Below are 25,503 nucleotides of genomic sequence, written 5' to 3' on the forward strand. Positions count from 1 at the left end.
TCTGTCGACTCCCAGGGGTTAACATAGGCTGACTGGTAGGTCCCGTTATTTTATTTTTCTCTTATTTAAAAGATAATTCCTTCTTAATCCTGGGTAGCAGGGCCTCTCTCACATCAGTCTTGGTAGGTAGGAACCCTCCAAAGCATGCTAGGCAGAGGAGGGAGAACCCCCCCCCCACACCTACTGCTGAATGGAGGGTGACGGCCAGGCAAGTCCCCATGATCAGCTCTGCAATCATGCATGTCGCAGCGGCAGAAGTCATCGCTCATGAGTTTAGTCTAGCACGGCTTCTGCCTGCTCCATCCCATGTGTTAACAGCTACAATCGTCCTCAGAAAGACAAAAGGAAAAACAATCATTCACCTCCCTCACTCCACCATCTTCATGGTGCTGGAGACAGAAGCCACAGCCTTGGACATACCAGGCAGGCCGTGCTCTGCCCCTGAGCTATCTACCCCCAGTCCCCAGCCTCACAAGCTTTGGATTCCTGCTTTAAGTGCAGTGCTCTCCTAGGGCAACTCCAACACACCCAACACTGGGCAGACTGGTATGTCCGCACTGGGTCGACTGGTATGTCTGGCTCCACTGGCACAGATAACCATCACTATGACGATGATGATGATGATGCTATTAGCAGCAGAATGGTCACCTGAGGACAGGCACTATTCCAAGCACGGTCTTATCGGAAGTGCTGCTAACTTCCATTTTTCAGAAGAAAGGTTGAGGTACAGGAAGGGATGGTCAATGTCAGAAAAGAGATTCTTTTTGTTTATTAGTTTTGTTTTGTTTTTTGTTTTTGTCTTTTTGTTTTGTTTTGGGTTTTTCAAGACAGGGTTTCTCTGTGTAGCTTTGGAGGTTGTCCTGAAACTTGCTCTGTAGACCAGGTTGGCCTCGAATTCACAGAGATCCACTTGCCTCTGCCCCCCAAGTGCTGGAATTAAAGCCGTGCGCCACTCCCCCACCGCCAGCAGAAGAGAGATTCTCGTCACCCATTCCTTCATTCATTAGATGTTTTTAAATTTAATACATGGTGGCACATACCTTTAATCAGGGGCAGAGACAGGTGGAACTCTATGGGTTTAAGGCCAACCTAGTCTACACAGAGGCTAGCCAAGTCTACCTAGTGAGTGAGGCCCTGTCTCAGAAAACTAAACTGAACTAAAATTATACTTATTTATGCCCTACACACACATGCACCTATTCAGAGTCAGAGAATGAATCCCTTGCAGGAACTGGCTCTCTCCTTCCACCATGTGGGTCCTAGGTACTGAACTCGGGTTTGGTGGCCAGTGGCTTTGCCACTAAGCCTTCTGGCTGACCTGCTCATTACACTTTAATCTGAGTTTTCCCCCCATAAGCACATGTACCTCAAACTCTACCTCATTCACTGAAAAGTGTTGTCTGATCTCAGCTTGCCTAATGCAAAGTGACTGTTTACCTTGTATTAGAACCCCCCAAAGCCTTCTGCCAGTGGTCAAAACTCCCCCACTGCGTCTGCAGAACAGGAGGCGCTGTGGCGGCTATTGGAGGGAAAATGTAGCAAATTATAGCTATTTGCATATTTTATTATATTTAATACATTTTATTTTGCCAACGACTCTTAAAGCACATTAAGTAGTTAATTGGCTTTATTTCCTTTTCAACATTTTATTTGTCTCTATAATGTAATTAGTGTAAACTCCATATTTGCTTTCCCCTTGAGTCAGCTTAACACTTTCTCCCTTTCATTATGAAATATTTTATGCTTCCTTCCAAGTTTTCTCCTCACCGAGTCCTGACTTTAATTTGCTTTCCCGGTACAATGTGCTCTAAGACGATTTCATTTCAGAAAAAAAAAAGTCACATCTTCCCCTTGGTACGGAGTCTCTTCTCATTTTAGCACGTTCCCTAGTTTAGTTTAACGTGCTTTCATTTCTATTATGTGTTATGTGTTCCAACTTTTATATCCCTCCAGCGGTTGTTCTAATAGAATTAGGAGAATCTATAAATAAAAGCGGCTTCTTAGAATAATGCTTTCATTCTTCTCCGCTGTCCCCGCCCCGACTTCGGAATTTACCAGCAGACCCTCTCAGGCAGAGGATCTGCCCAAGAGTTGTCTTTGCTGCATCTGGTCTGGGGCGCTCCTGGGGAAACGGGCAGGGGTCCAAATTAGGGCTCCCATTCAGGACTCTGCACCGCGGCGGTAGCGGCAGCAGCTGGTCCTGAGCCTTGATTTCAAAAGAATCAAGAGAGGCTGAGAAGTCTTCAGGAAGTCACTAAGTCTGATCCTGAAATTAGTGAAAACACGGTGGAGCAGGCGGAGAAGATAATTAGGAGAAAACAAGCCAAACTGACTCTGCCAGGGTGTCGGCGGCAGGCTTATCGCTCCTGCACAGGAAGTTCCTATAACTGTACGATTGGGCTCATTTACATTTTCTGCACCTCTGCCAGCACAGAACTAGCAAGTGAGGGCCGCCAGGAGCCACATTTGTCCCTTCAGATGCCAAGGTGGCCTACATCCTACAGAAGTAAGTGTCCGAAAGTCAGACTTCATTGCTACTGCCTTGATGACACCTCTGGCTCTATTAAGTCCTTAGAAGTCTTTTACTCTTCATCTGTAAATATGACTCCATGTTTAGGACACCAGCTTCCTCTTAGGGGGAGGGGCATCCACCACACTCTAAAATGTCTTTTTCTCTTAACATATTATTACGAAATTTTCAAACATAGAACACAGTTGAAAGACACCTGTGTGCACCAAGCACCGCTACCACCACACTATTCCACCGTAAGTCACTGCCACAGGGTTCTCTTCCTGAATCCCCCACAGGGTTCTCTTCCTGAATCCACCCCACCATTGGCACAATTATCCTTGGTGTGCTCACTACAAAGTAAACAGGCACGATCAGCACACTTCCTGAGTAACATACATCCTTATCGAGGTCAGTTATTTACTTAGGGTTTTTTTATTATTATTATTGTTTGGAGGCAAAATTTACCTATGAAGAATTGAGCACATGTTCATGCTACATTTATTGAGATCTGATACATTATATACATATGCTCTTCAGACTGTCAGATTTCACTCCTCCTACCAAGACATCACCCCAGAGTATCTGTGAACCTTCCCATCACCCCCCCCACCCTAAGGTTGAGTCCCTCCGCACCATCAGCTTTGTAGTCTACAGCTTCCTACATCTGGAATCACCTAGTTGCGACACAAGGCTTCTTTCACGAGGTGTGATGTTTGTGAGGTCTTTCTCATATACCTGTTGTCTGTTTCCTTTTGTTGATGGTGTTGTTTTTTCCAGACACGGTTTCCATGCACAGCCCTGGATCTCTAGCTGCGTAGACCAGGCTGGCCTCAAACTCAGAGATCCCCTGCCTCTGCCCCTACTGCTGGGATTAAAGGCGTGCGCCACCACCACAGAGATCCCCTGCCTCTGCCCCTACTGCTGGGATTAAAGGCGTGCGCCACCACTGTTCTCTGTCCCATTTCTCATACTTGCCTTTGGAAGTAAATTTAAAATTGTAGTAAAAGTTAAACAGCCCAGGAAGCCTCATAATCATCTGAGGGGGTAGTAAAACTCAGTACCCCCCACATGCTGAGAACCCAGCATTGACACAGGTAGACTGGTGATCCGTTCTGAACAGAGAAGCTTGTCGGCCTGATTCTCTCAAGTGGGAAAACCATGGCACTATTTCTCCTAGTCACGGGAAGGGCTGGTCATGTCATTCATATTGCTGACATGCCCTCTGTTGCTATGACAGGTTGATATAGAAATCACACTGGGATCAAGGCTAACACACCTCCATGAAAGAGCTTAAGACAAAGCAGGGCATTTAAAATGGACTAGGCAGGTTTGGCAGAGGACTATACCCGCTGGCTTTGTCCCTTGTCCCTAATGACCCATATGACATCAGTTTCATGCCTATGATACATGCAGGAACATGGCCCAGCCTCAAGACTTGCAATCTAATTCATGCAGCCTGGCAGCGTGATTCCAATAAAGCAAACAAGACAGCAGGGAGCATGGCAGCAGCAAGCATACAGGAAGGCTCCTCAGCCTTGGAAAAGATCTCCCAACAGCAGCACCAGCCACTGACAATCTGCAGGAAGCGGTCCGTGTTCTAGATGGCTCTTCAGGGTGTTGTGAGGCTGTCCGGGGCTGGTACAGGTGACAAAGGCACATACAAGTGACTAACTTCAGGGACCAGTGACTGGAAAGTAAACCCAACTTCCAGTCAAAAAAGTGGATTTGGCTTTAAGATGGGTTTTCTGCAGCTCTCCACAGCCGGACTTCTGTCACAAGAAGAAAGCAGAAAGCCCACCCAGGTGAAGACAGGCCCATTCTCAGACCTAAGGGGATTGCTATAAAGACCAACCGGACAGAAACAGCTGTGTGGTTTTGTGGTTTTGTGACTCCCAGTTGCCCAGCGCAAGCAACGTGGTGACGTCACTGTGTCCACATCCACTCCCAGGCTTCACCTGGGTTTGAAGCTGATTTGTCAGGAGACAGAATCGGTTTGGTTTTCTGATGTTCCTGAGGCGACTAGCTATCAAAAGGTAGAGAACTATATCCCTGGGAAAACAACTAAGAAATGCTGTTGGAGTCAGGGGTTAGAAAGCAAAAATGACAATATTTTGTTTAAGAACACAAATCATTCCCAAGTGAGCCAGGGGTGTGGCTGAACGGCAGTGCACTCGCCTAGCTTGTATGAGGTCCTGGACTTCATCCATAGCACTGCCAAAGTAAAACAATTGTTTAAATGAAGGGCTGAGAGGATCTTGAACTGACTGAGTCACTGGCTAGAAGCTGGTTGAAGCCACTGAAAGGAACCCAGCTTTCTTGTTTGGGCTAATAGTATCACATTCCTGCAAATGACACATTAGAGGCTGTAAAGAAAGGTGTTAATGAGCTCTTGACAGCAAGACAAAAATGGTTTCTTTTCTAATCTGGAAAAGCAGGGCTTTGTCGTGAGGAATATTCAGTGAGTGAGGGTTTTGTTTGACTTTAAACATCAGCAGTATAAGATGGAGATGTATGTGAGACGGAGTCCAGGGACAGCCAAGAATGGACTTATTTTTCTGGTAAAATCTGTTCTCAGACAGACACACCTAAATAAACTCCAAGTGAGACACAGGCAGGGATCCAGGGACACGGGGTCTGACAGACACCAAACCGCAGGCAGGCTTCTTCCATGACCCTCGAAGAGGACATTAGTAAAGCTAAAACTGGCATGGGGGAGGGACTGCTGGGGTGCACAGCCTGCCCTCCCCAGCCCATCTCTGTAGCTTAGTACTGGGCAGGCACCTTGGAGACACTGCACACCTTAGTGAACCAAACAGTAGCTGATAAATAGCCCTGCCATCTAACACCATCAGATGTGTGGCAAAGTTAGACCTACCCATCTTTCTTCTCCCTCCCTCCATCCCTCCTTCTCTTTCTTTTTTTGAGACAGGGTCTCACTGTATAGTCCTGACTGGCTAGTCAGGAATTCACTAGGTAGACCCGACTGGCCTCAAACTCACTGCCTTTGCCTTCTGAATACTAGGATTAAAGGCGTACATCCCACACCAGCTGTCAGAATGAAAACAAAAACACAAAAACGTTGTGTGAGTGGGTATGTGTGTGAGGGTATGTGTGCCTGTGTGTGTCGGTGATGAGTGTATGGACAACTGGGCGGTTACAGCAGTACTAGGATATGAACTCTGGTCCTCATGATTGTACAATAAGTGCAAATTATTTTACATGCATGAATGTTCTGTCTGCATATATGTCTGTGCACAGGAGGCCAGAAGAGGTCATTGGATCCCATGGCACTGGAGTTACAGATGATTGTGAGCTGCCCTGTGGGTGTAGGAATCGAATTCAGTTCCTCTGGAAAAGCAGCAGTGCTCTTAACTTCTGACCCATCTCTCCAACCCCCACTAAACCCCCTTTCCCCCATCTTTCTCTTACCTGGCTGATTTCTCTCCCTCTCCCTCCCTCCCCCTTCCCTCTCCCCCACAAGGCCCATTCCCCACCTGCTCTGCTCTGTGAGTGGGATGGCTAAGCCTTCCAGACAGCAGCACCTGGCCATTGGAAGGTCCAGAAGGCTACTGCATTCTCCATAGTGGGAGACTCTGCTAACAGCACCCCCCTTCACCACTCCCTCTGATTGCCCCTTCGAAGCCCTTTCCTGAAATTCTCTACATCTTAAGGGGATGCTTCTGAACGGATTGCCTCTGAATGGGATGATGAGTGAGATACTGTCCAAACACCACGCCCCGTTCTGTTCCTCTGAGGGGGCCTCAGATGTTACAAAGCCTTCCCTGGACCCAGGGTAAAGTTCCTGCTCCCTACCAGCTCTGCATGTTCCTCTTCAGTGCTTGCTTAAGTTCCTGTGGGCTGTAGACAGGAATCTAGTCCTGCTCATCCCTGAAACACACAAAGGGCAGGCCCAATGCCTTGCAAGCAGTGGCATTCCCGGCTCTATTTTAAAACACAACAGGCAAACAAACAAACAAACTCACTGAACAAGGTTCAAAGAAATTGCTGCAATGTTCTTTAAAGAAAGAAATAAAAAAAAGGAAGGAGGAGAGTGAGAGTGAGTGAGAGAGAGAGAGAGAGAGAGAGAGAGAGAGAGAGAGAGAGAGAGAGAGAGAGAGAGAGAGAGAGAGAGAGAGAGAACTAGGAGGAGTGAGGGGTACTGGTTCTCAAAATACAGAGTATATCTATAAATTATTCAGATCAAAGAAAGACAATTCAACTGAAAAACTGGGCAAAGAATATGAACAAGCAATTCAGAGAAGAGTGAAAGTGGTGAATAAATATGTCAGGAGATATTTGACTTGAGTTGCAATTACAAAGAAAACCAATGAAAGTAATCTTGCACTGTAGGGTTGGTAAGAACAGCAAGAGACCACCTTCACTCCAAACTGGTAACCACCTTCTCACACCTTTCTAGAAACAGTGTCAGTCTTCATCCACCTGCCTGGGAGCCACAGCCAATGCCCAATACAAGGTACAATGACACATCCCCTCAATCGCTGGAGCCGGGGCACCTTAGTCCAAATCTTGGCTCTGGCGTTTACAAGCTGTGAAGCCACAGGCTTTACTTGTCTGTGACTCAGTTTCCTCATCTGTAAGACAGGGATGACAGCACCGACTTCACAGGGTTTCTAGGAAGATAAATGAGTCAGGAAGGAAGAACAGGTAGAAAATCACCTGCCACGGAGCCAGGACCACACAGGTGTCTGTGACTCTCACTAAAATCACATCTGTATCCCATGAGAAATTCTCATGCATGTGCCCAGAGAGGAATGAATAAGAAGGATCGTGGCAGCATGGGGGTAAGGCAAATGAAGATCTGAAGGTAAATAGTGCAACAAGATATCCACCACAGCCATAACAACGACACAGAGCTACTTATATTAGCTCGGAAGCAGGCAGCTCACCGCTTCAGGGTGGTTAAGGCAGCTGGGTACTAAAAGAATGCTTATCTGGATCCAAGCCCAATGTTCTGTATGTGCACATGTTCACATTTTTCTTCAAGAAATAAAATCAAACACTTGTGCTAAAATGTGAACAGTGGTGATATCATGAGGAAGAGACAAGGGGGACGAGTCCAGCAAGGGCATTTTGGGTTTGTTCTTTTCCTCTTTATATGTCTGCACTGTTGGAGCTCCGTGATGGGAAAGTAACTGCAGCAGACATGAGAAAGTCGTTTGCTTTTCCAGTGTGGGAGCCTGAACCCAGGTCAAGCGAGTGTCAGGCAAGCGCTCTATCACCGCGCTCTCTCTGTGCTCTACCACCGCGCTCTCCCCAGCCCTGTAATTTTTAAAAATAAACCTGGATGTTCATTTATTTTTATTTGTTAGGTGTTTTGTCTGCATGTGTGTCTGGGCACCACACGTGCCTGGTGCCTGCAGAGGTCAGAAGAGGGCATCAGATCTCCTGGAACTGGGGTTACAGAGGGCTGTCACCTGCCATGTGGGTGCTGGGAATCGAACCTGAGTCCTCTGGAAGGGCATCCAGTGCTTTTAACCACTGAGCCATCTCTACAATTTCCAGTAATTTTGTAAAACAGAAAATTTCTCAATAAATATCATGAGTTAAACAAATACTTCTAAGTTCTACAAGGACAGAAAAGGCACCTTTCAATAGAGATGTGACCTGGTCAGTGGGGACAAAGAAGCAGGGGAGTCCTGGCATTACAGACCACGTGCTCCCAACACAACCCAAATGTCACGGAAATGCTCAGCAAATTAACTGTCAGCCACACAACGGCATACCACCCATCGAAAATTACAATGGAGAACAGTTACTAATTTAGGAGGGATAATTTTCAAAACTACACAGTCTATTTGTGTAAGTCATCATGCATATAGATATTAGAACAAGTATGTGTGCATATTCGTACACAGTCACAGAAATAGCAAAAAGTCTGGGAAGAAGGTTCTGTGGGAGACGCACTTGCTGTGTAAATGTGAGGACATGAGTTTGGATCCTCAGAACCCACATAAGGTGGGACCCATCTGTAATCAACAGTCCTACAGCAAGGGGGGAGTTGGAGATAGGAGCATCTCGGATGTTCTTGGGCCAGCTAATCTGGCATTCACAATGGTGAATGAGAGATCCAGTCTCAAACAAGTGGAAGTTGAAAACCAATGCCTGAATTTGTCCTCTGACCTCTATGTGTGCCACGGCATCACACATCCAAACCCACACACAAAGATTAAAAAACACAACAAAAGGACATGGTCCACGTTTTAACTGTGATCATCCTTGGATAGTAGAATTATGGATGATTACTATAGTTTTCTGGTTCCAGTCTTTTCTGCATCTAAATTTTTTATATACTAGGCTGGGGAGGGTATACACCAGGCTGGGGGTATACACTAGGCTGCGGGGTATACACCAGGCTGGGGGTATACACTAGGCTGGGGGGTATACACCAGGCTGCGGGGTATACACCAGGCTGGGGAGGTATACACCAGGCTGGGGGTATACACCAGGCTGGGGAGGTATACACTGGGCTGGGGGTATACACCAGGATGGGGGGTTTACACCAGGCTGGGGGCATACACTAGTCTTGGGGGTATACACTAGGCTGGGGGGTATACACCAGGCTGGGGGTATACACCAGGCTGGGGGGTATACACCAGGCTGGGGGTATACACCAGGCTGGGGGGTATACACCAGGCTGGGGGGTATACACCAGGCTGGGGGGGTTTACACCAGGCTGAGGGGGGGGGATACAAGAAACCTTCCCTGCTCCTGAAATTCTTGGATCCAATGTAAAAGCTCTGGTCTAGGGCTGGGGTGTGGCTCAGCGGTAGAGTGCTTGCCTAGCATGTGTAAGGCAAGGGTTTGATCCTAGGCGATGCTGGTCTGCCTTCATTCCTGCATAGATAAGCCTTTGATGTAAGCTCTGGGCCAGAGGCCTGATAAGAAGGGAGGATCCCAAGTACAAGGCACCCTCACTTAACAGGGCCACAAAGGCACCTTCCCAGGGCACCGCCCTTCCTCCCCACCTTCCTGCCCGGACTGCAGCCCTCTGCTCTTTGCTGGTTGGAAAACCTGACTCAAGCCCCCCCTGGCTCATATATCACCTTCTCTCTGTAGGTTTCCTGACAGAGCTGACACTGCCAGAGTAGGGCCCACAAGTCAGGCTGCCAAGCCGTTGAGTTGGCATCCACTGAACTGTAGTAAATTACTCAACCTCTCTGGGGGTCAATTTGCCCAGCTGTGTGGTGAAGTTAATACCAGGAGTCTAGGCATTACAAGCAGGACCAGCTAAAAGCTGGGCGGTGACAGTAATGGTGGAAGTGGCATCCACTGACTAAGTTGCCATCTAAATACAGCCACACCTGAGGCACAGTGTAGACCTGAGGCACAGTGTAGTCAGGATCTGGATTGCCACTCCAAAGACTAAAACTGTCACAAAAGACCCCGCTGAAGCTTGGGGGTAGAGGGCCCCAAAATCTCTCTATGCTGCCCTCCCTGCCCTCCGTTATTTCTTCCAGCTTAACTTCCTGGCCCTGCTGCTTTCTTCCTGTCCTTTGTCCACTTAGGAGCAAAGGGTTCACGCCTACTCTGAGACACCGGTCTGGGACCCTGGTACTGCCAGATGTGTCAGCTTTGCCTTGTAGTGGCCACATGGCAGGGAGGGCTGAGGTTATTCCTTGGCCTTGATTTTTTTTAAGTCCCTGCAGGTGACCCTGAAATCATGGAGCAAGAACCAGTCCTGGAGAACATGTCTTTCAATAGCAAGGTACCAAGAGATGTCACAGGATAGAAACCCATACACGTCCTTGACAGTTACAAATGGAGAACTCAACAGCAGCTGTGACAATAAAGGTAGCATTTTCCCTTTATTTGCGTTCTGGGTGAGTGGAATCAAGAAACCACAGGTCCTGGAATAAAAACACTGTAATGGTTAAGGGTTTACTGAGCCTGTGTGCCAGGTCCTAAGGAGACAGAAAGTTTAAGCTACTACTACACGATGCTGCAGTCCAGGGAGAAAACACACCCTCACACAACTGTGGCCAAGCCTTTCACAGAGCTCTCGGTGGACAGTGCTCAAGCCTATCAGCAGTAGCCAGGTCAGAAAAGACCATCGCAGCCAGTCCTCAAGGATGATACGGTTCTCCGCGTAGATCATGCGTAGACAAATAGCAGATGCAGACAGAGAGCACGGGTAAGGTTTCCAGAACATCAAAGTTCTGGCGCTGCTGGAGCCAGTAGGAAGGAGCTAGGCTGGAGATTATGCAGGGGGAGACAGGCTCCTCACGGGGTTGTGTGTGCCACGCTACACAGGAGCTTCTGACAGTTTGGAAGCAGGGAAGGGACAGCGTGAGACTTGTGGCTCTAAAGAACCTTATGGTTGGTGGGGCCAAGGCTGAGAAGGGAGGCAGGGAAGGTAATGAGGCCGCAATTCGGGTGTCAGCAGAGTGCAAGCATGGGCTGGCCTGGGCTGTGGCTGCTGGCTTGCAGGGTAAGGGGCGAGAGGCAGGGGGTGGGGTGTAAGCTGGCAGGGACTTTATCTAGGGGCTGCCAATACCACGGAAGGGAATAATCTAAGGAAATATTGTGGTTTCCAGCCTGGAGGGCAGGGAAAAAGACAAGGTGGACTGAGGGGTAGGCTTGGGAGTGTAGGGTAGGTACCTCAAGGAGTTCTGGGGAGGGTCCTGAATTCCATAGTGGCACCCTCATCCCTTCTATCCCTCCCTCCCCCACCCCCTCTCTCTCCTGGTGATGATAAGATCACACAGGTAACCTAGGCCTCTCCTGAGCAAGAAGGATGCTCTGGATGCTCTGTGATCATTTCTGAGATTGTCACCAGAATGACTAGAAACCAAAGGGGAAAAGTTTGGAAATCCAGGTTCCTTCAGAAACACAAGGAATTTGTTTACCCCATAGCAGGAGTGGACCGGCTGGCCTTTGAAAAGTTGGCCCTAATCAACGAGGGTTCTATGACTGATGATGGCCAGTGGCAGAGATTTAAGAGTCCCCATGAGGGTCCAAAAACTGACAGTGATGGCCTCCTTCCTGGCCTAGTTCAGCAAGGGACATGTGCAGCGTACCACTGCAGATCAGCAAGTCTGGCTGGACCTCAGGGCACTGCAGGGCCCTGCGGGGTGCGGCTTGTTTGTGCCCAAGCGGCCAAAGGGGAGACAATGAGACTATTTCTTCCCCTCTGCGGTGCCACCATCTCGACACTGAGGGCATTGATGGGCTGGTTACTATGGGAACCCAAGCCTGCTGATCCCATCCCACGGAGTGTGAGGCTCCCAACAGCTGATGGCTATTCATCCTGGTTCTCTGAGGGACCAGACAGAGGCCTTGGACCCATCACTGTCCTCAGATCCCTCACATCAGAGGCATGAGGACACTAGGAAGATGCAGGATTGGACGAAATGATAGGACCTGTGGGATGGGAGGCATGCATGGCAGGACCCCAGGCACTGCCAGGGGACGTGGGACTCACAGCTCAGTGTGGAGATGACCTGACCCAGAAGCAAAGGGCAGTGTCCCAGGAGGGTGTCCTCATGCATATGCACACACAGGGCAGAGTGAATTTGAAAAGCAAGAGATTAAAATAAAAAAAAAAGGCAGTGAGAGAGATGTTCAATAAAATAAGGGCTGGGCCCTGACCAGGAAGGCTCACAACCTCTACAAGGACTCACTAAATGAACACAAGTCCCCAGAGGCAGCGGTAGAATCGGAACTGACTTCTGTGGGAGTACAGCCAGAGGATCAACTTGAGACTCACCAGAAAGCCCAGAGTCTAAGTGGCAGACAAACCAGCAGGCCATAATCATCAGGGATGATGACAGTGATATGTCCTCTGGGCTGGGGCACTCAGGAGAGAGCGGCTGACGGTGGAGCTGAGCTGGGAGAGATGAGGGGTAGCTAGGAGGGTGAGGTCCATCCTAGGCAGACAGGGCAGCATGAGGAAGCCTGAAGGGAAGTCTGGGAGTGAAGAAAGGGGTTCTGAGGTGTGCAGCTGGGACTGGGGTGGGAGGCGGTGCTGAGGCAAAGGCTTTGCAGCAGTCTGGCATGCAGGCAAGTGGGCTGGGGGCCTGGCCTGTGAGGCACAGTGCAGGAGCAGAGGGGCCAGTCGGTTTGTGGTGAGACGCGATTGGTTAGAGTCAGAGGCAACTCCAGGCCTCCAGCTCAGGCACCAGAGTGGAAGGTCCTGTGAAATGAGGACACAGACGGTGAGTTTACAGCTAAGTGTGCTCAGTGGGTAAGTACAGTTAGAGTGACCTAGTGTAGCACCCTAGGACTAGAAGGACTAAGTTTAGTGTTTTAAAATCTATAGAGAGATGGAAGTGTCAGTGCCAAGAAATTCACTGTCCTATATAGAATGATGTAACACGCAGCACAGTGCATGGGTGTATACACAGGTAACACGCAACACAGTGCATGGGTGTATACACAGGTAACACTCAGCACAGCACATATGTATATACACACAGGTAACATGCAGCACAGCACATATGTGTGTATACACACAGGAGTACCAGGTGGAAAGGAGGAGAGACACTGACTTCATTAGCCACTAGCTCAGCTGTTTATTTCATCAGGAATCCTAAGGTGTCCAGTAGGAGCCGTGACCTGCCCTTGACTGAGAAGCAGAGACGGGCTCCACCTGCCAAAGGTGAGGAAGCTGGAAAATGAGCCACTGAGTGTGGGTTCGGGCCCTGGACTGTCAATCACGGGCTTGCCAGACTCTAACTGGACCAAATGCCTCATGACCAGTAGATGACATCTCCCTACACGGCTGACATAAGGACACCCGCACAAGAAACATCAGTCAGCCTGAGGACAGGCCAGGGCCTCTGGCCAGCCCCGAGGTCACAGCACAGTGAGGAAGACGGGCACTGGGGTCAGGTGCAGCGAAGCCCTGTGTGCGGGTCCTGGGAGGAGGGGAGGCTCCCGTTCATCTTGGGCTAGGAGGAGGAAGGTTCAAAAAGTTGCTGTCTTTGCAGAGGCTGAGACACCCCAGCAAGCTAAGGATGGTTTCCATGACAGCAGGGAACTGACAGACACTAAAACAGTGTCTGAGCAGCCCCTGAGTGGCCCTATGGTCACCCCAAAGCAGACAAACTGAGGTCCCAGTGTCTGCAGGCTCCCCTGCCCTGTGTCTACTGCTGTGTCTCTGATGTGCTCCCTGGCCTCGGCCTGGGAAACACTTCCAGCGGGCTGGTCGGCTGGCCAGTGGCTCAGGCCCCATTCCATGTCTGCCTTTGGACATTGCCATTTGGGACCCTCCCGGATCCACACACTCGAGCCATATCAGTTCCAACCACGGCTGTCCGCCCAGCCCCAGTGATTCAGGAGGGCAGTCTAGGCCATCAAAGCCCTGTCCACTAAGTAGAGATGCTAAATGAGACAGTACGACATGAGCCTCATAAATCCCAACCTTGTCTGTGACCCAGTGCACACCCAAGACCTCTCCCGGGGCCAGCTGTGCCTAACCGGCAAGACAGCCTGAGACCAAAAGGCAGTACTCACGAGCTAGGTCACGGATGATGACTGGCACTGTGGGCTTTGCCGTGTCCCCACCAAGTCCCCGTGCTTTGGCTGGCACAAGTTCTGGCCTACTATTCTAACACCTGGTTAAGGCTTCAGTTGGGTCTCTATCGTGAGAACAAGTTGTCCACTGCGCAACAGTTTTCCTCTGCTGGCAAATGGATTCCGCAGGCTTACCTGAAATTCTGGGCCAGGGATGGCCTGTTCACTAGCTATTTTAAGGAACACTATTTAGGGCAAGTTCAAAATCATTTAAGGCTCTTAGATCTTTTAGGGCCCTGGCAGCCAGCCTGCTCTTTTTATGTTCAGACTCAGAACTAACAAATTAGCTCAATACCCCAGGCAAAGCACAAACACGAGGGGAAGTATGGTGTCAGAATGCCACCCTTCAGATAAACATCACTTCCAGAGCTGTGGACGCCTCGCTGCAGTGAGGAGAAAAATGGTGTTGCACGCCCAGCCCATAAACAACTTGCCTTGCCTAGGAGTCATCAGTGTCAGAGGTAACCGTGTACACGTGCTGGAATGAGGGACCTTCTGCCAAGAGACAGAGAGAAGAAGGAAGGAGTATGGCAGAGGGGATGGGCAATGGCCGGAAGCCAGAGTGCTTGGTGCTTGGTGCCGCTCTATCCAAATACCCTGTGATCTGTGGCCAGGCCTTATGTTCACTGAGTCACTATTTCCTCAATGAGTGGATGGGCCCTGCCTGGGAGGTCTTAAAACAGGGGCTTCTCTTTTCTTTTTCCTTTTTTTCCGATACAGGGTTTCTCTGTGTAGTCCTGGCTGTCCTGGAACTCGCTCTGCAGACCTAGAGGCTATCCTCAAATTCAGAGATCTGCCTACCTCTGCTTCCAGGAGTACTAGGATTAAAGGTGTGGGCTACCACTGCCCGGATTAAGCAGGGGCTTCTTAACCCAGGTCTGAAGGCACCTCGGGCGTCCATGGATGTGCTTGGGGCAGTCCAGGGACGCTGTGGTGTGTGGGTCTGATATACACTTTTCCTTTCTTTCCCCCATTAACATTGTATGCGTAGATGCATATGTGGAAGTGTATGCATGTATGTATGCATACTGCAAGCAAACATATGCAGCATCACATGTAATATATTCTGACTTGAAGAAAAATGTAAACTGCCTAAACGTAATTTGTACATAGGCCAAATGCATTTCTTTCAGCGCAGGCATTCTCCACTACCCACAGATACCACAAACAAGGATGCTCACCTCCCTGAACAAATGATAGGGTATGTGTAAAGAGCATCTTCCCACACACTCTAGATCATCGCTAGATTACTTAGGACACCTAACCCCATGTGGGCCTGTGCAAGGAGTTGCTGCTCCTTATTGCTTAGAGAAGAACAAAAAGTCTCTCTCTCTCTCTCTCTCTCTCTCTCTCTCTCTCTCTCTCTCTCTCTCACACACACACACACACACAACACACACACACACAAGCATTGTTTTCTGAGTAGTCTAACCCAGTGCAGTCTAAGGCCAAGGACGAGAAACCTGAGGTCACAGAGGACATACATGTGCCCCTTGAGAATGTGACTATGAGTGCTCATTGGTATTCAGAGGACCCAGCTTGGGTCCCAGCGCCCACAAGGTGGCTCACAACCAACTGCAACTCCAGTCCCAGGGAATCTGACACCCTCCCTCTGCCTCCGTGGGGACCACACACACATGCTGCACATACACATGAAGGCAAAACACTACCATGCATAAAGCAAAACAAATAAATCCTTAAAAATTAAAAAAAGGATTAAGAAGTCTCCCCACTTCTTAGAAGTCTTTATAAACTAGAATTTGAAGGACATTCTTGTTGCCTAGGCTTCTAAAATTTTGCTATCCTTATGTTCATCCACCAAACAATACAGTATGTTTTGCTTTTTAAAGCTCACATAAATATTGCATACCTGAAACTGCCTTTAAAACTTGGTGCTGACTGAACAGTGCGCATATCTCCATTATGAGCCTGTAACCACCATCTAGTTATTCCACAGTGTTACTATTCTTAGTCACTTCTCTCTTCTTCTGGTGGATGTTTAGGCTGCTTTACCCTTCATTTATGTGTATGAAAAGGAAGTCTCAATGGGCATTCTCCTTATAGTTTCCTTGTGCAGGTAGCACATTTCCCCAGTACAAGGCTTGATATGGAGTAGCTGGTGCAACTTTCTCACCATGGAACCAAATTCCCTCTAAAGAACACACCAGTTTCAATGAGGAACAAGAAGAGGTCTCAGGGCTTGACACTGCCCAGGGTTTACCCAGCGGATAGGCGTGAAGTAGTGTCACTGTCGCCTCTGGGCAGCTTCCGGCCAGCCTAAGCATCCCCTCTTCACTGGCCATTCATTTTCTCTGCCATGTGCTTCTCTGCCTTACTACTGAGCATTTATCTTCTTTCTCATCAATCTGTAATTTTAAAAGTAATCTGTGCTCTCTCTAACTACTTTTCATCGTCTATGGCTTTCTCAATACTCTTTGAGGGCTTTTCTTTGTACAGAATTTTTATTTTGACACAGCAATCTCTCCCTTTTTGTACCAGTTTATTGCTTATAAACTCCAGTTTTACTAAGATTTTTAATCAAAACAAAAATGCAGACTAAGAGAAACCTCGAACTACCAGAACAGAAGCAAAGTATATGGGCGGGATTGTCATGGGCTATCAGTTGCTGCTTTAGATTTCTAGACCAAGAACTTAAATGTAGTCACTATTTGCCCATTTTTGAATCCTAAATTCAAATCTGTTTTGTTTAAGACATTGCCTCCTTTCCCAGTGGCATAATGGTAGGGCATTATATCTTTCTGAAAATCTTATGTACACTCAGGTCTTTAATCCCATCTAGAATTCAGCATTGTATAGTATGGGCTGAGACTCTAATTGTTCCTCCATGTGGACAGTCAGTTCTTCCAGAACCGCTTATTAACTAAATGGTCCTCTTTCCTCATCCGTCTGTAACTCTTCCATTGGCATGCAGTCTCCCACGCACGCTGGGCTTCGCGCTCATTCCACGAATGGGTGGGACCATTGCTGGGCAGCCCCTCCTTGCTCTTCTTTCTGTCTGAAGGATTCTTGGACCTCACTGCACCATATGGACTCTATACTTCATCTGTGGACTCCACATACAGTTCAATCCCATGTGGATTTATGGGATTAATGGATTAATTGGGGGCAGCAAATGATTTTTGAGGGGTTATAGGTGTGGTTCAGTGGCACTACCCTAGCACAATCCATCCCCAGCACCTCAAGAACAAAACCACTTTATCATTCTTTCCATAAATTCTCCCCTTTAAATAACTCATTCCCAAGTATCTCAGCGCCTTTACCCGCGGATGAATGACAGTGTCTCTTGTCTTCTGTCTGCGGAAGTGCAAGTGACCAGAGCTCTAGCAGCCCATTCAAGTCTCTTACAAGTTCTCACAGCTAACCTCCAGGTTCCCTTCCCTTATCTTCCCAGCTGTGTCAACTATCAGTGACAGTATCTGACTCTTCCTCATTTTTACTTTCTGTGTGTGTTCAGATCTGCACACATGTTTGTGCACTCCACAGTGCATACATGTGGAGATCAGAGGACAACTTTTGGGAATCAGTCCTCGCCTTCCACCATGTGGGTCCCATGGATTGAGTTCAGGTCATCAGACTTGGCAGCAAACACCTTTACCTACACACTGAGCCCTATCACTGGCCCATAATTTGCATTTTGTGTTAGAAACAAACTTGTTGCATTACCTGGAGTGATGCTTAGAGAGGGAAACAGTGGCTAGCTTGTCTTTATTAGATGCGTAATTTTTAATGGAAAGGGACAGAACCTGTACCAGACGGAAAGAGGTCCGTAATTTGAGAAAGGTGACTAATAGCTGCCCTAAGTTACCTGTGGGTCGTGTTCAATAAATCAAGCCAGGTTGCCAATTGATTGGCAGTAAAACAGAATGTTAGAGCATAGCCAGATGGATGGACAAGAAAACCAAAGTTGTGACTCAGGCAGGTAGGGAAGAGAACACTAATTGCGAGTTAAGGGTTTTGGAGAGAGTCACACAAAGGCGATCTCCGAGGAGAAAATGCAGCAAGAGGCAAAAGCAGTCATCATAATGGCAGAGGTGACACATGGCTACCGTGTGCGAACACAAACAGACCCTTCCCGACCCCCACCCCACTGACTCATCTACAAAGCAAAACTAAAAACATCTCCGATTTATTTATGAGTCACAAATTCTCCTGGTTGAAAACGGCAATAAGATTTTTAAAGAGCTCTTACTGAGTAGATAGAGTTTGGAAAGCTCTGGGCCTTTTCCACATTAGCTGTACACTTAAAGGCAGAGAAAGAAAAGCAGGTTTGGGAAGACAGAGTAGTAGGGCTTTCCTTGAGTAATTACACCCAGGACAGCTCCTAGCCCCAACCCAGTCATCTTTCAGTTCGAAAATGTCACCCATCATATCCAGGACCAGGTCTACCAAGCTGAGTGACAGGCTGTGGAGTCTGTGGCTGCATTGTCTAGGGAGACCTAAAGGGCCACCCAACAGCATCCCAGGGTGATGGGACACATGCCTCAAGAAACTTCCCTCCCCATAGGCAAAATCGGGAGTACAGACCTTGTTCATAAGCAGCTCGGTGAAATGCAGTAGACTCAAAGGCCAGCATGGCCAAGGGATAGACAAGGTTATTCCAGAGGACGAGAATGTCCAAGGGAGAGCTAACTGTGCCTCTCTGTCTCTTGCAGTGTAGAGCCTGTTTAATTATTGGAGCCCAAATCCCAGGCACTTTGTAATTTACCATCCAGTTAAAGAATCACTTTCAGCTGAGACAAATTGCTGGGCCACCCTGGGCAGAAGAATGAAAGAGTGGCAGGAGTCTGGAGCCCTAAGCAAACAGGAGAACTGTCTTCAACCCAGACAATAGACCCTGGGGATTTGACAGCTACAGAGAGTATGGAGCCAGAGCCACCAAAAGGCAAATCTTAGCTCTTAGGATGTTTGAAGACACAAAACGCTGATTATTTCTTTTGGATAAACTCTGGCCTGTCTCAGGAACCTACTTCACATAACAAAACTCCCCCCTTCCAAAAGACCTTCTACCTCACATCAAGTGCCGAAGAAATGTCATTTTGATTAGGACCACGGCACACACTTTGCTGGCTTCTGTCACAGATAATGATGAAACTAAATTTAACGCTGCTTGGTCCTGCAGTTTGAGTTATGAGGCCACGCTCCCTTCATTTCACTGGATTCTCCTGAGTGTGTAGTTTGTCGATCTGTAACGGCGTTGGGAGCTCTCCTGGTGGGACTGCAGACTTGAGCCTGTTGAGGCCCTCCCTGCACTGGCCACAAATCGAGATCAACCTGCCCGATTGCCTCTCTGCAAGGCTGCATCAGAAAAATGAGTCCCATGTTGGCAGTCCTTGGGAGCTGCACTGACTATAGTGCCCAAACTCGGCTTTTCTTAGTCTAAATGACAGCCGGTCTATACCTCCAGGGTGGGAGAAAGGGATTCCGTGTCTACTGCCTTGCTTCTGAACATCACCAGGTCATCTCATCAACCCCAGGCAGTACAAAGTCACTACCCTTATGGATGAGCAAGTCAAGGAGTGACATGTCCAAGGTCATACAACTAGTGTGCAGATAGCTACTGTTCTAGCTGCAGCCGGGGGCCAAACCAAAGCAATCATCCTCTTTGCCTAGAGAGGTTAAGTGCAGAGTCCAGCCTTGGCAGTTTCTGGATCCTGCTTGCTCCCTGACCCCAAACCTGACTTCTGGGCACAAGCAGCACCAGCGTGCCACACCGAGGGAAAGCCAGTCCCTGAGTTGCCAGCCACGCTCAAGTCGCCCAACCAGTGCCTGACTGCCTTGGAGCGCACACCTAGCCCAGAGTCTCGCACCACCCGTCGAGGGCAGAGTGGCCCGAGAGGCGGAGCTAGGGTTCGGAGGCCACGGGAAACTGAGTGGACGCTGAGGATGGCGCAGCTGGGCAGAACGCAGCCAGCGACCCCTTAGGCGCCAACTTCAGCGCTGGGCAGGTGTCCGCGCCGGATCAGGGCTTCCGAGGCCACACTTCCGAGTGTGAGTGCCCGCCGACACCTTCTGGGGACCCACGGCCTCGGGCCCTCCCGCGTGACCGTCCACGCAGGCCACCACGTCCCCCACGCCAAGTGTCCCGCGGCACTCCCCGCGAATCCCCGTAGGCGCCCCCGCCGTCTCCAGCGGTGCGGGCCACCTTCCCACGCGGCGCCGCAGGCGGCCGAGCTGGCAAGGCGCCCCCTCGCGCGTGGCCGCTGGCGGCCGAGAAAGTTTGGGGCGCGCGGGGCCGGCGGGACTCACCTGGCCCAAGTTGAGGTAGCCGTGCGCCGCAGCCACGCGGTCCGCCGCTCCGGGGCCGCCCAGCACTTGCACTGCCCAGTGGTTGGTGTAGACGGGGCGCGGCGGCGGCGGCGGCGCGGAGCAGGCAGCGGGCAGCGCGAGCAGAAACAGCCAACGCCAGGGGCGCAGTGCGAGCGGCGGGAGTCCGTGCCGGCCGGCGTACCCTGCGCCTCGCGCGACATCGGTGGCCCGGGGCGGCGGCCGGGGCCCGGGCGCTGGCGGCGCGCGCGGAGGCATGGCAGCGGCAGGCTCGCGCAGCGCCCGAGCGGCGAGTGCGCCGGGGGGTGGGGAGCCGCCTTTTAAAGCCGCTCCGCGCCGGGGAAGCGCCGCCGCCGCGGGCGGGAGCCGGGGAGGAGGAGGCCGCCGCGGCGCGTTCCCGCCCGCGCGGCCCGGTGGCGCCCCTGGGCCCGCGCTCGTGCGGCAGTCTCCCGGCCCGCCAGCAGTCGGGGGCCGGCGCAGGGGAGGCCCGAGACTTTGGGGCTCTCGGGACAGGGCGCTGCTCGGAGTGGCAGCCTCGGTCCGGCGCGTTCCGCTAGGAGCCGGGAGGGGCCAGGGCATCCTACGTGAGTTCCCCATTTCCCCGAGGAGTTGACTTAGGTTAATACCGGTTGCGCCCCTGGAGGCTGAACTCACTCACCTGCTGGGGTCCCCAAAGCTAGACAGCCTTTCTCAACTTATCTATGGCAGTGAACTTGCAAATGTGCCCGGATCTTAGTGGTCTGACCCGAAGACCACTTTAAATGGGCAAAGGGCATGTGGGGAACTTAGCTGGAGTCCGTGACAGTATTGGGGACCCAGTGTCCGTACAGGGCTGAGGTTGCTGCCTAGCCAGAAAGGCTTTGCAGACCAAGGAGGACCACTTAATATCTGTGCGATCTTGGGCACTTTTCTGTCCTTGCTCTCTGTTCTTGTAAGATGGGGGCAACAATAGCACCTATCCATCTGGCAGTTTTGAGGATGTCAGCTCCTCCCTTGCAGTCAGCTGGCAAGAATGTTTGTTTTGATGAGCCCAGGGCCTGCCACGTGGTTGGTGTTCACTAGATTGTGTACACGCTTTAAAGCACCCACTGAGTTAGGACCAGTCAGTAGGGAAAGTGACTGGTCCTCGCTCTCCCTCCTGGAGCAGCGTGGAGAACGTGCACACACGTTCACATTGTGAGCAAGCAATGATGAGAGGCTAGGATGGCTGCCATCCTCGGAGGACCCATTGGTCCCAGCTGGCCCCCGCGCAGAAAGCAAATCTTCAGCCTGATTACTACAGGAGGGGAAAAGGGAAACAAAATACTGCAAAACAAGGCGGAGAAAGCCTTGAGGCAGTAAGGAAGCCCCTTTACCAATGTTCAGGTTACAAGAACAGCTGGTTCCGTCTTGGTGCTGTTTGGCGTTCCCTTGCCTGAGTATATAGCCGGGTAGATAGGGTAGAAGTGAGCCGGAACACAAGGTAGAGAGAGGGCAGGATCTACGGAGGGCCACCTGAAGTCCTTGGGTTTTATATCATAACATGAGTCTTCCTTTCTACAAGCACGAGTCACCCTAATGAAGGTGGGAGGGAGAAGGGAAAGAAGTAGGGTGGGAAGCCAAGCCAGGACAAGCCAAGCTCATGCCAAGGACCCCCTTTCACACCTGTGGCCTTTGCTGTTCTTCCCCAGGCCATGACTGACCCTGCTGTCCCTGGCCAGTTACAGAACCAAGGCCTGGATGCTCCCTTGTCCCCTATCGGCTGGAAAGATGTAAGGCCATCACACAAAGTGGCCAGACCTAAAGAAGAACACTCCATGCCTGTTAGACAAAAACAGTACCCAGAGCCTTCGGCCTGCCTCTGTCCAGCCAGGAGGTCCCTAGAAGAGCTTCAGAGGACTCATTCTGCTCCTTTCCAGCAATCTGCCCTGACAACCTGAGTCCCCTTCCTGGTCCTCATGGGCCAGCCAATCTCTCCTCATCCCAGATCCATGGCCTGTTTGAAGGCCCCGCGCACTGCTTATATTCTAGAAGATATGGAGCGCCCCGTACCTCCCAGGAGGGTAGCCCGTCACAGCAGTCATCTTGACAGGCAGAAATACGGGTTTCCTATAATAATTTGGTAGATGCAGGGATATAGGGTACAGAACTGAGAGGAGACTAACACGCACCTGAATTTTGTATTTGGAGGGATCAGAATTATTTTATTAACAAGGCTGGTCCTTGGGGACTAAACGTCCTGCTTGTTGTAGAAGTACCTGGGCCATGGCATGACTGTAAGAAGACCAGCTTGCCAAAATGAACATCCTAAATCAAATCGCCTCCTGCAAGCTTCCTATTGATTTACACGGTGACAGGATTAACTCAATCACAGGAGTCCCAGCCCTCTGTGTTGAGATAGGATCTGTAATAAAACTTGCCTCGTCTTCCTGCAGGGAGGGGTTTCCATTACTCACTCAGCTCTGCTCTCCAGATGGCCCTGAGCTACACACAGCTCCCAGGCTGCAGGAGAGGTGGGGTGGGGAGCAGGGGAGTACATGTGCTGCATCTTTAGATCGAGGTCAGCTAGGCTGGGGGAGGACCGGACACGGACTGGAAAGGTAACTGGAGATGGCCGTGTCTCAGAAGTTAGAAAACACTCAGAGATGTGCTGCTTTCACTAGCATGTTCCCTCACAGAAGGTGAGCCACTAGGAGGTGATATGGAGTTGTGTTCTTATGCCTGTCTCTGGTCCCTGTGCAGCAGGAGCAGGGGCTGCTTAGCTGCCCCCCCCACATACCCTTAAGTGAAGGCCACCGCACAGCCTCTTGGGATTCAAAACTCATCTCTATTTAAGTGATGGAAGCTTGGCTGTAGACTGTACCTTTGAGAGTCTGCTAGGTTCTACAGGCCAGAATGATAGCTCTGGGTCACGTGGGCAGTACCTTGGGGGACTGGAGAAGAGTGAGCACTCAATCCCAGGTCACCCCACCACTCACTTGGCATGTGACAAATAGCTTCAGTTTTCTCTGCTGTAAGTGGCTGCTGTCCCTGTGGAGGGCACTGTGAGGATGACAGGAGCTGGCTGGTGTGGGGCCCTCTGTCTAGCACCCTGGCACCCAGTCAGTGCTTTATACTTGACAGCAGTGGTGACCGTGCTCTGCTGGGAACCAGGCGCTCCACAGTGGGCACATGGTTGGGGTTGCCCTGTTTCTCTGTGCTAGGCTCAGGGCCCAGATATGTACCATCTGTATCAAGACCCAATCTTCAGGTTATTAACATTCGGAACCAGGAAAACAGCCCATGATTGATGCTTTTCTGTCACCACTGGCTGGGCCTGAAACTGAGTTGTTCCGGAGGGTGGGGTTGTGATGGCTTGGAGGCCTGCTTTGCACTCAGACTGAGAACCAGCTAGGGCTAACCAGGGCAGTTCTCCCTATGTTTCCCTCTACCAGGACCGAGGCGGAGGATTCGGAGTTCCTAGTCATCCCTCTTTGCATGGTCTGCATAGTGGACTCCCGACCCCGCAGGATGTAGCCCTTGCACAGTCTCCTGTAACACTTCCCACCTCAGACGTTTCCTTGCTTGTTTTTTAAAGAGTATTTATTTTGTTTAAATTATGTTTTGGATGCATTCGGGTGTGTGCACCCACACTCAAGGGTGCCTATGGAGGCCAGATAAGAGCAATGGGTTCCCTGGAGCTGGAGTACAGGTGGTTGTGAATCACCCAACACGAGTGCTGGGAACCCAACTCCAATCCTTTATAGAGCAGGAGGTTCTCCTAACGGTTGATCTATCTCTCTAGCTCCTGACATTTTCTTTCATAGCACCTTAGAGCTGGGGAGGTGGCTTAACGAATGAAGTGCTCCCTATGCAAGCACTTGGAGGTTGGATCCTCAACATCCATGTAAAAAACAAACAAAAGTGGGTCCAGCAGCCCTCACCCGGTATTGGGGGCAGTCTAGGGGATTCTCTGGGGCTTGTTATCTGACCAGCCTAGCTGACTTGGTGAGCTCCTGGTTCAGTGAGAGACCCTGTCTCAAAATATAAAGTGGAGAGCAATTGTGGGAAACACAGTGTCAACCTCTGGCCTCCACACATACGTGTTCAAAAGTGCACGAACACTTGGACATACATGTGTGCGCTGATGACTCATGATGTCAGTGCCTTTAAGACACAGCTCAGTAAAGAGACCCGTGGGCTGTCGCAGGCGTAGTGAGACCCGTGGGCTGTCGCAGACGTAGTTGCTTTTCCCTCCTCCTGGTGGCCTCTATTGACATCAGCAGATCTTCCTTCTTGCCTATTTTCTTTTCCATCAAAATTGATCGTGATTATTCTGCAGAGTGAAGGCGCCCTCTGAACTGGTTTTAATTTTCAAATGCTACCTATTATGTTTCTATCTGATCACACTGCCTGCTTCAGGCTGCTCTGTTCAAAGGTGAGATACCTGTTGGGGCTTAACGCTTCCCAGCAAACTGTACTTCCTTGAGACCAGCTAAACATCAAAGGTTTCCACTATGAAACACTGATGTGACTACAGGAAAGGACCTGAGACACGGGAGTGAGGCTCTGCCCCCCCCCAAAAAAACCATCGTCTAGGCCCAAGGGTTCCCCAAGCCACATCTACTTCTCTACCAACTTGTATTTCTTCTCTCTTCTTTTCATTTTCTGGAATCCTACCCACAGCTCTCCCCTGATGGGTGGGGGAAAGTTCTCTCCCCCCCTGCTCTGTTCCCTCATCCATAGAACCCTCCTGGACCAACAGACACAGCTCCCTCCCACCCTCTGATTCTCCCTTTGTGTCTGCACCCTAGAGTTCTTGGGGAAGAACCCCCTGAAAACAACTTTCCCTGCATACACAGTTAGCCTGCACCCCACAGCTTAGTATCCTGGAGCTCCTTTCATAATCCCATGTAGAAGTTGAGTGTTAAAAAACTCCAAATTTCCAGGCAGTGAGTGGTGGCTCACACCTTTGATCCCAGCACTCAGGGGGCAGAGGAAGGTGGATCTCTGTGAGTTCGAGGCCAGCCTGGTCTACAGAGTGAGTTCCATGACAGCTCAAGCTATTACATAGAGAGACTCTGTCTGAAAAAAAACTAAACAAAAACAAAAAACAACAACTCAAAGTCTAAGATGCTCTTCCTTTTTACCTTGTAGGATTTCCTAGGCTCAGAGCTAGGAGTGACAGGAAAGTACAGCATCAATAACCTTCC

The 25,503-nt window shown here is 50.1% G+C and overlaps 1 protein-coding gene across 2 annotated transcripts in view; it reads right to left on the reverse strand.

Moving 5' to 3' along the window:
- Positions 1-20,605, reverse strand: part of Pcsk6 (proprotein convertase subtilisin/kexin type 6) — a 190,139-nt gene extending 169,534 nt beyond the window's left edge. For both annotated transcript variants that reach the window (XM_021235532.2, XM_021235531.2), the window contains exon 1: positions 20,315-20,605. In XM_021235532.2, the coding sequence (XP_021091191.1) occupies positions 20,315-20,590 (276 nt within the window). In that variant the 5' untranslated portion in view covers positions 20,591-20,605. The remainder of the gene's footprint in view (positions 1-20,314) is intronic.
- Between the last annotated feature and the right edge of the window lie 4,898 nt (positions 20,606-25,503).

Source organism: Mesocricetus auratus, unplaced genomic scaffold (genome assembly GCF_017639785.1).
Source record: "Mesocricetus auratus isolate SY011 unplaced genomic scaffold, BCM_Maur_2.0 Super-Scaffold_4256, whole genome shotgun sequence".
Taxonomy (NCBI): domain Eukaryota; kingdom Metazoa; phylum Chordata; class Mammalia; order Rodentia; family Cricetidae; genus Mesocricetus; species Mesocricetus auratus.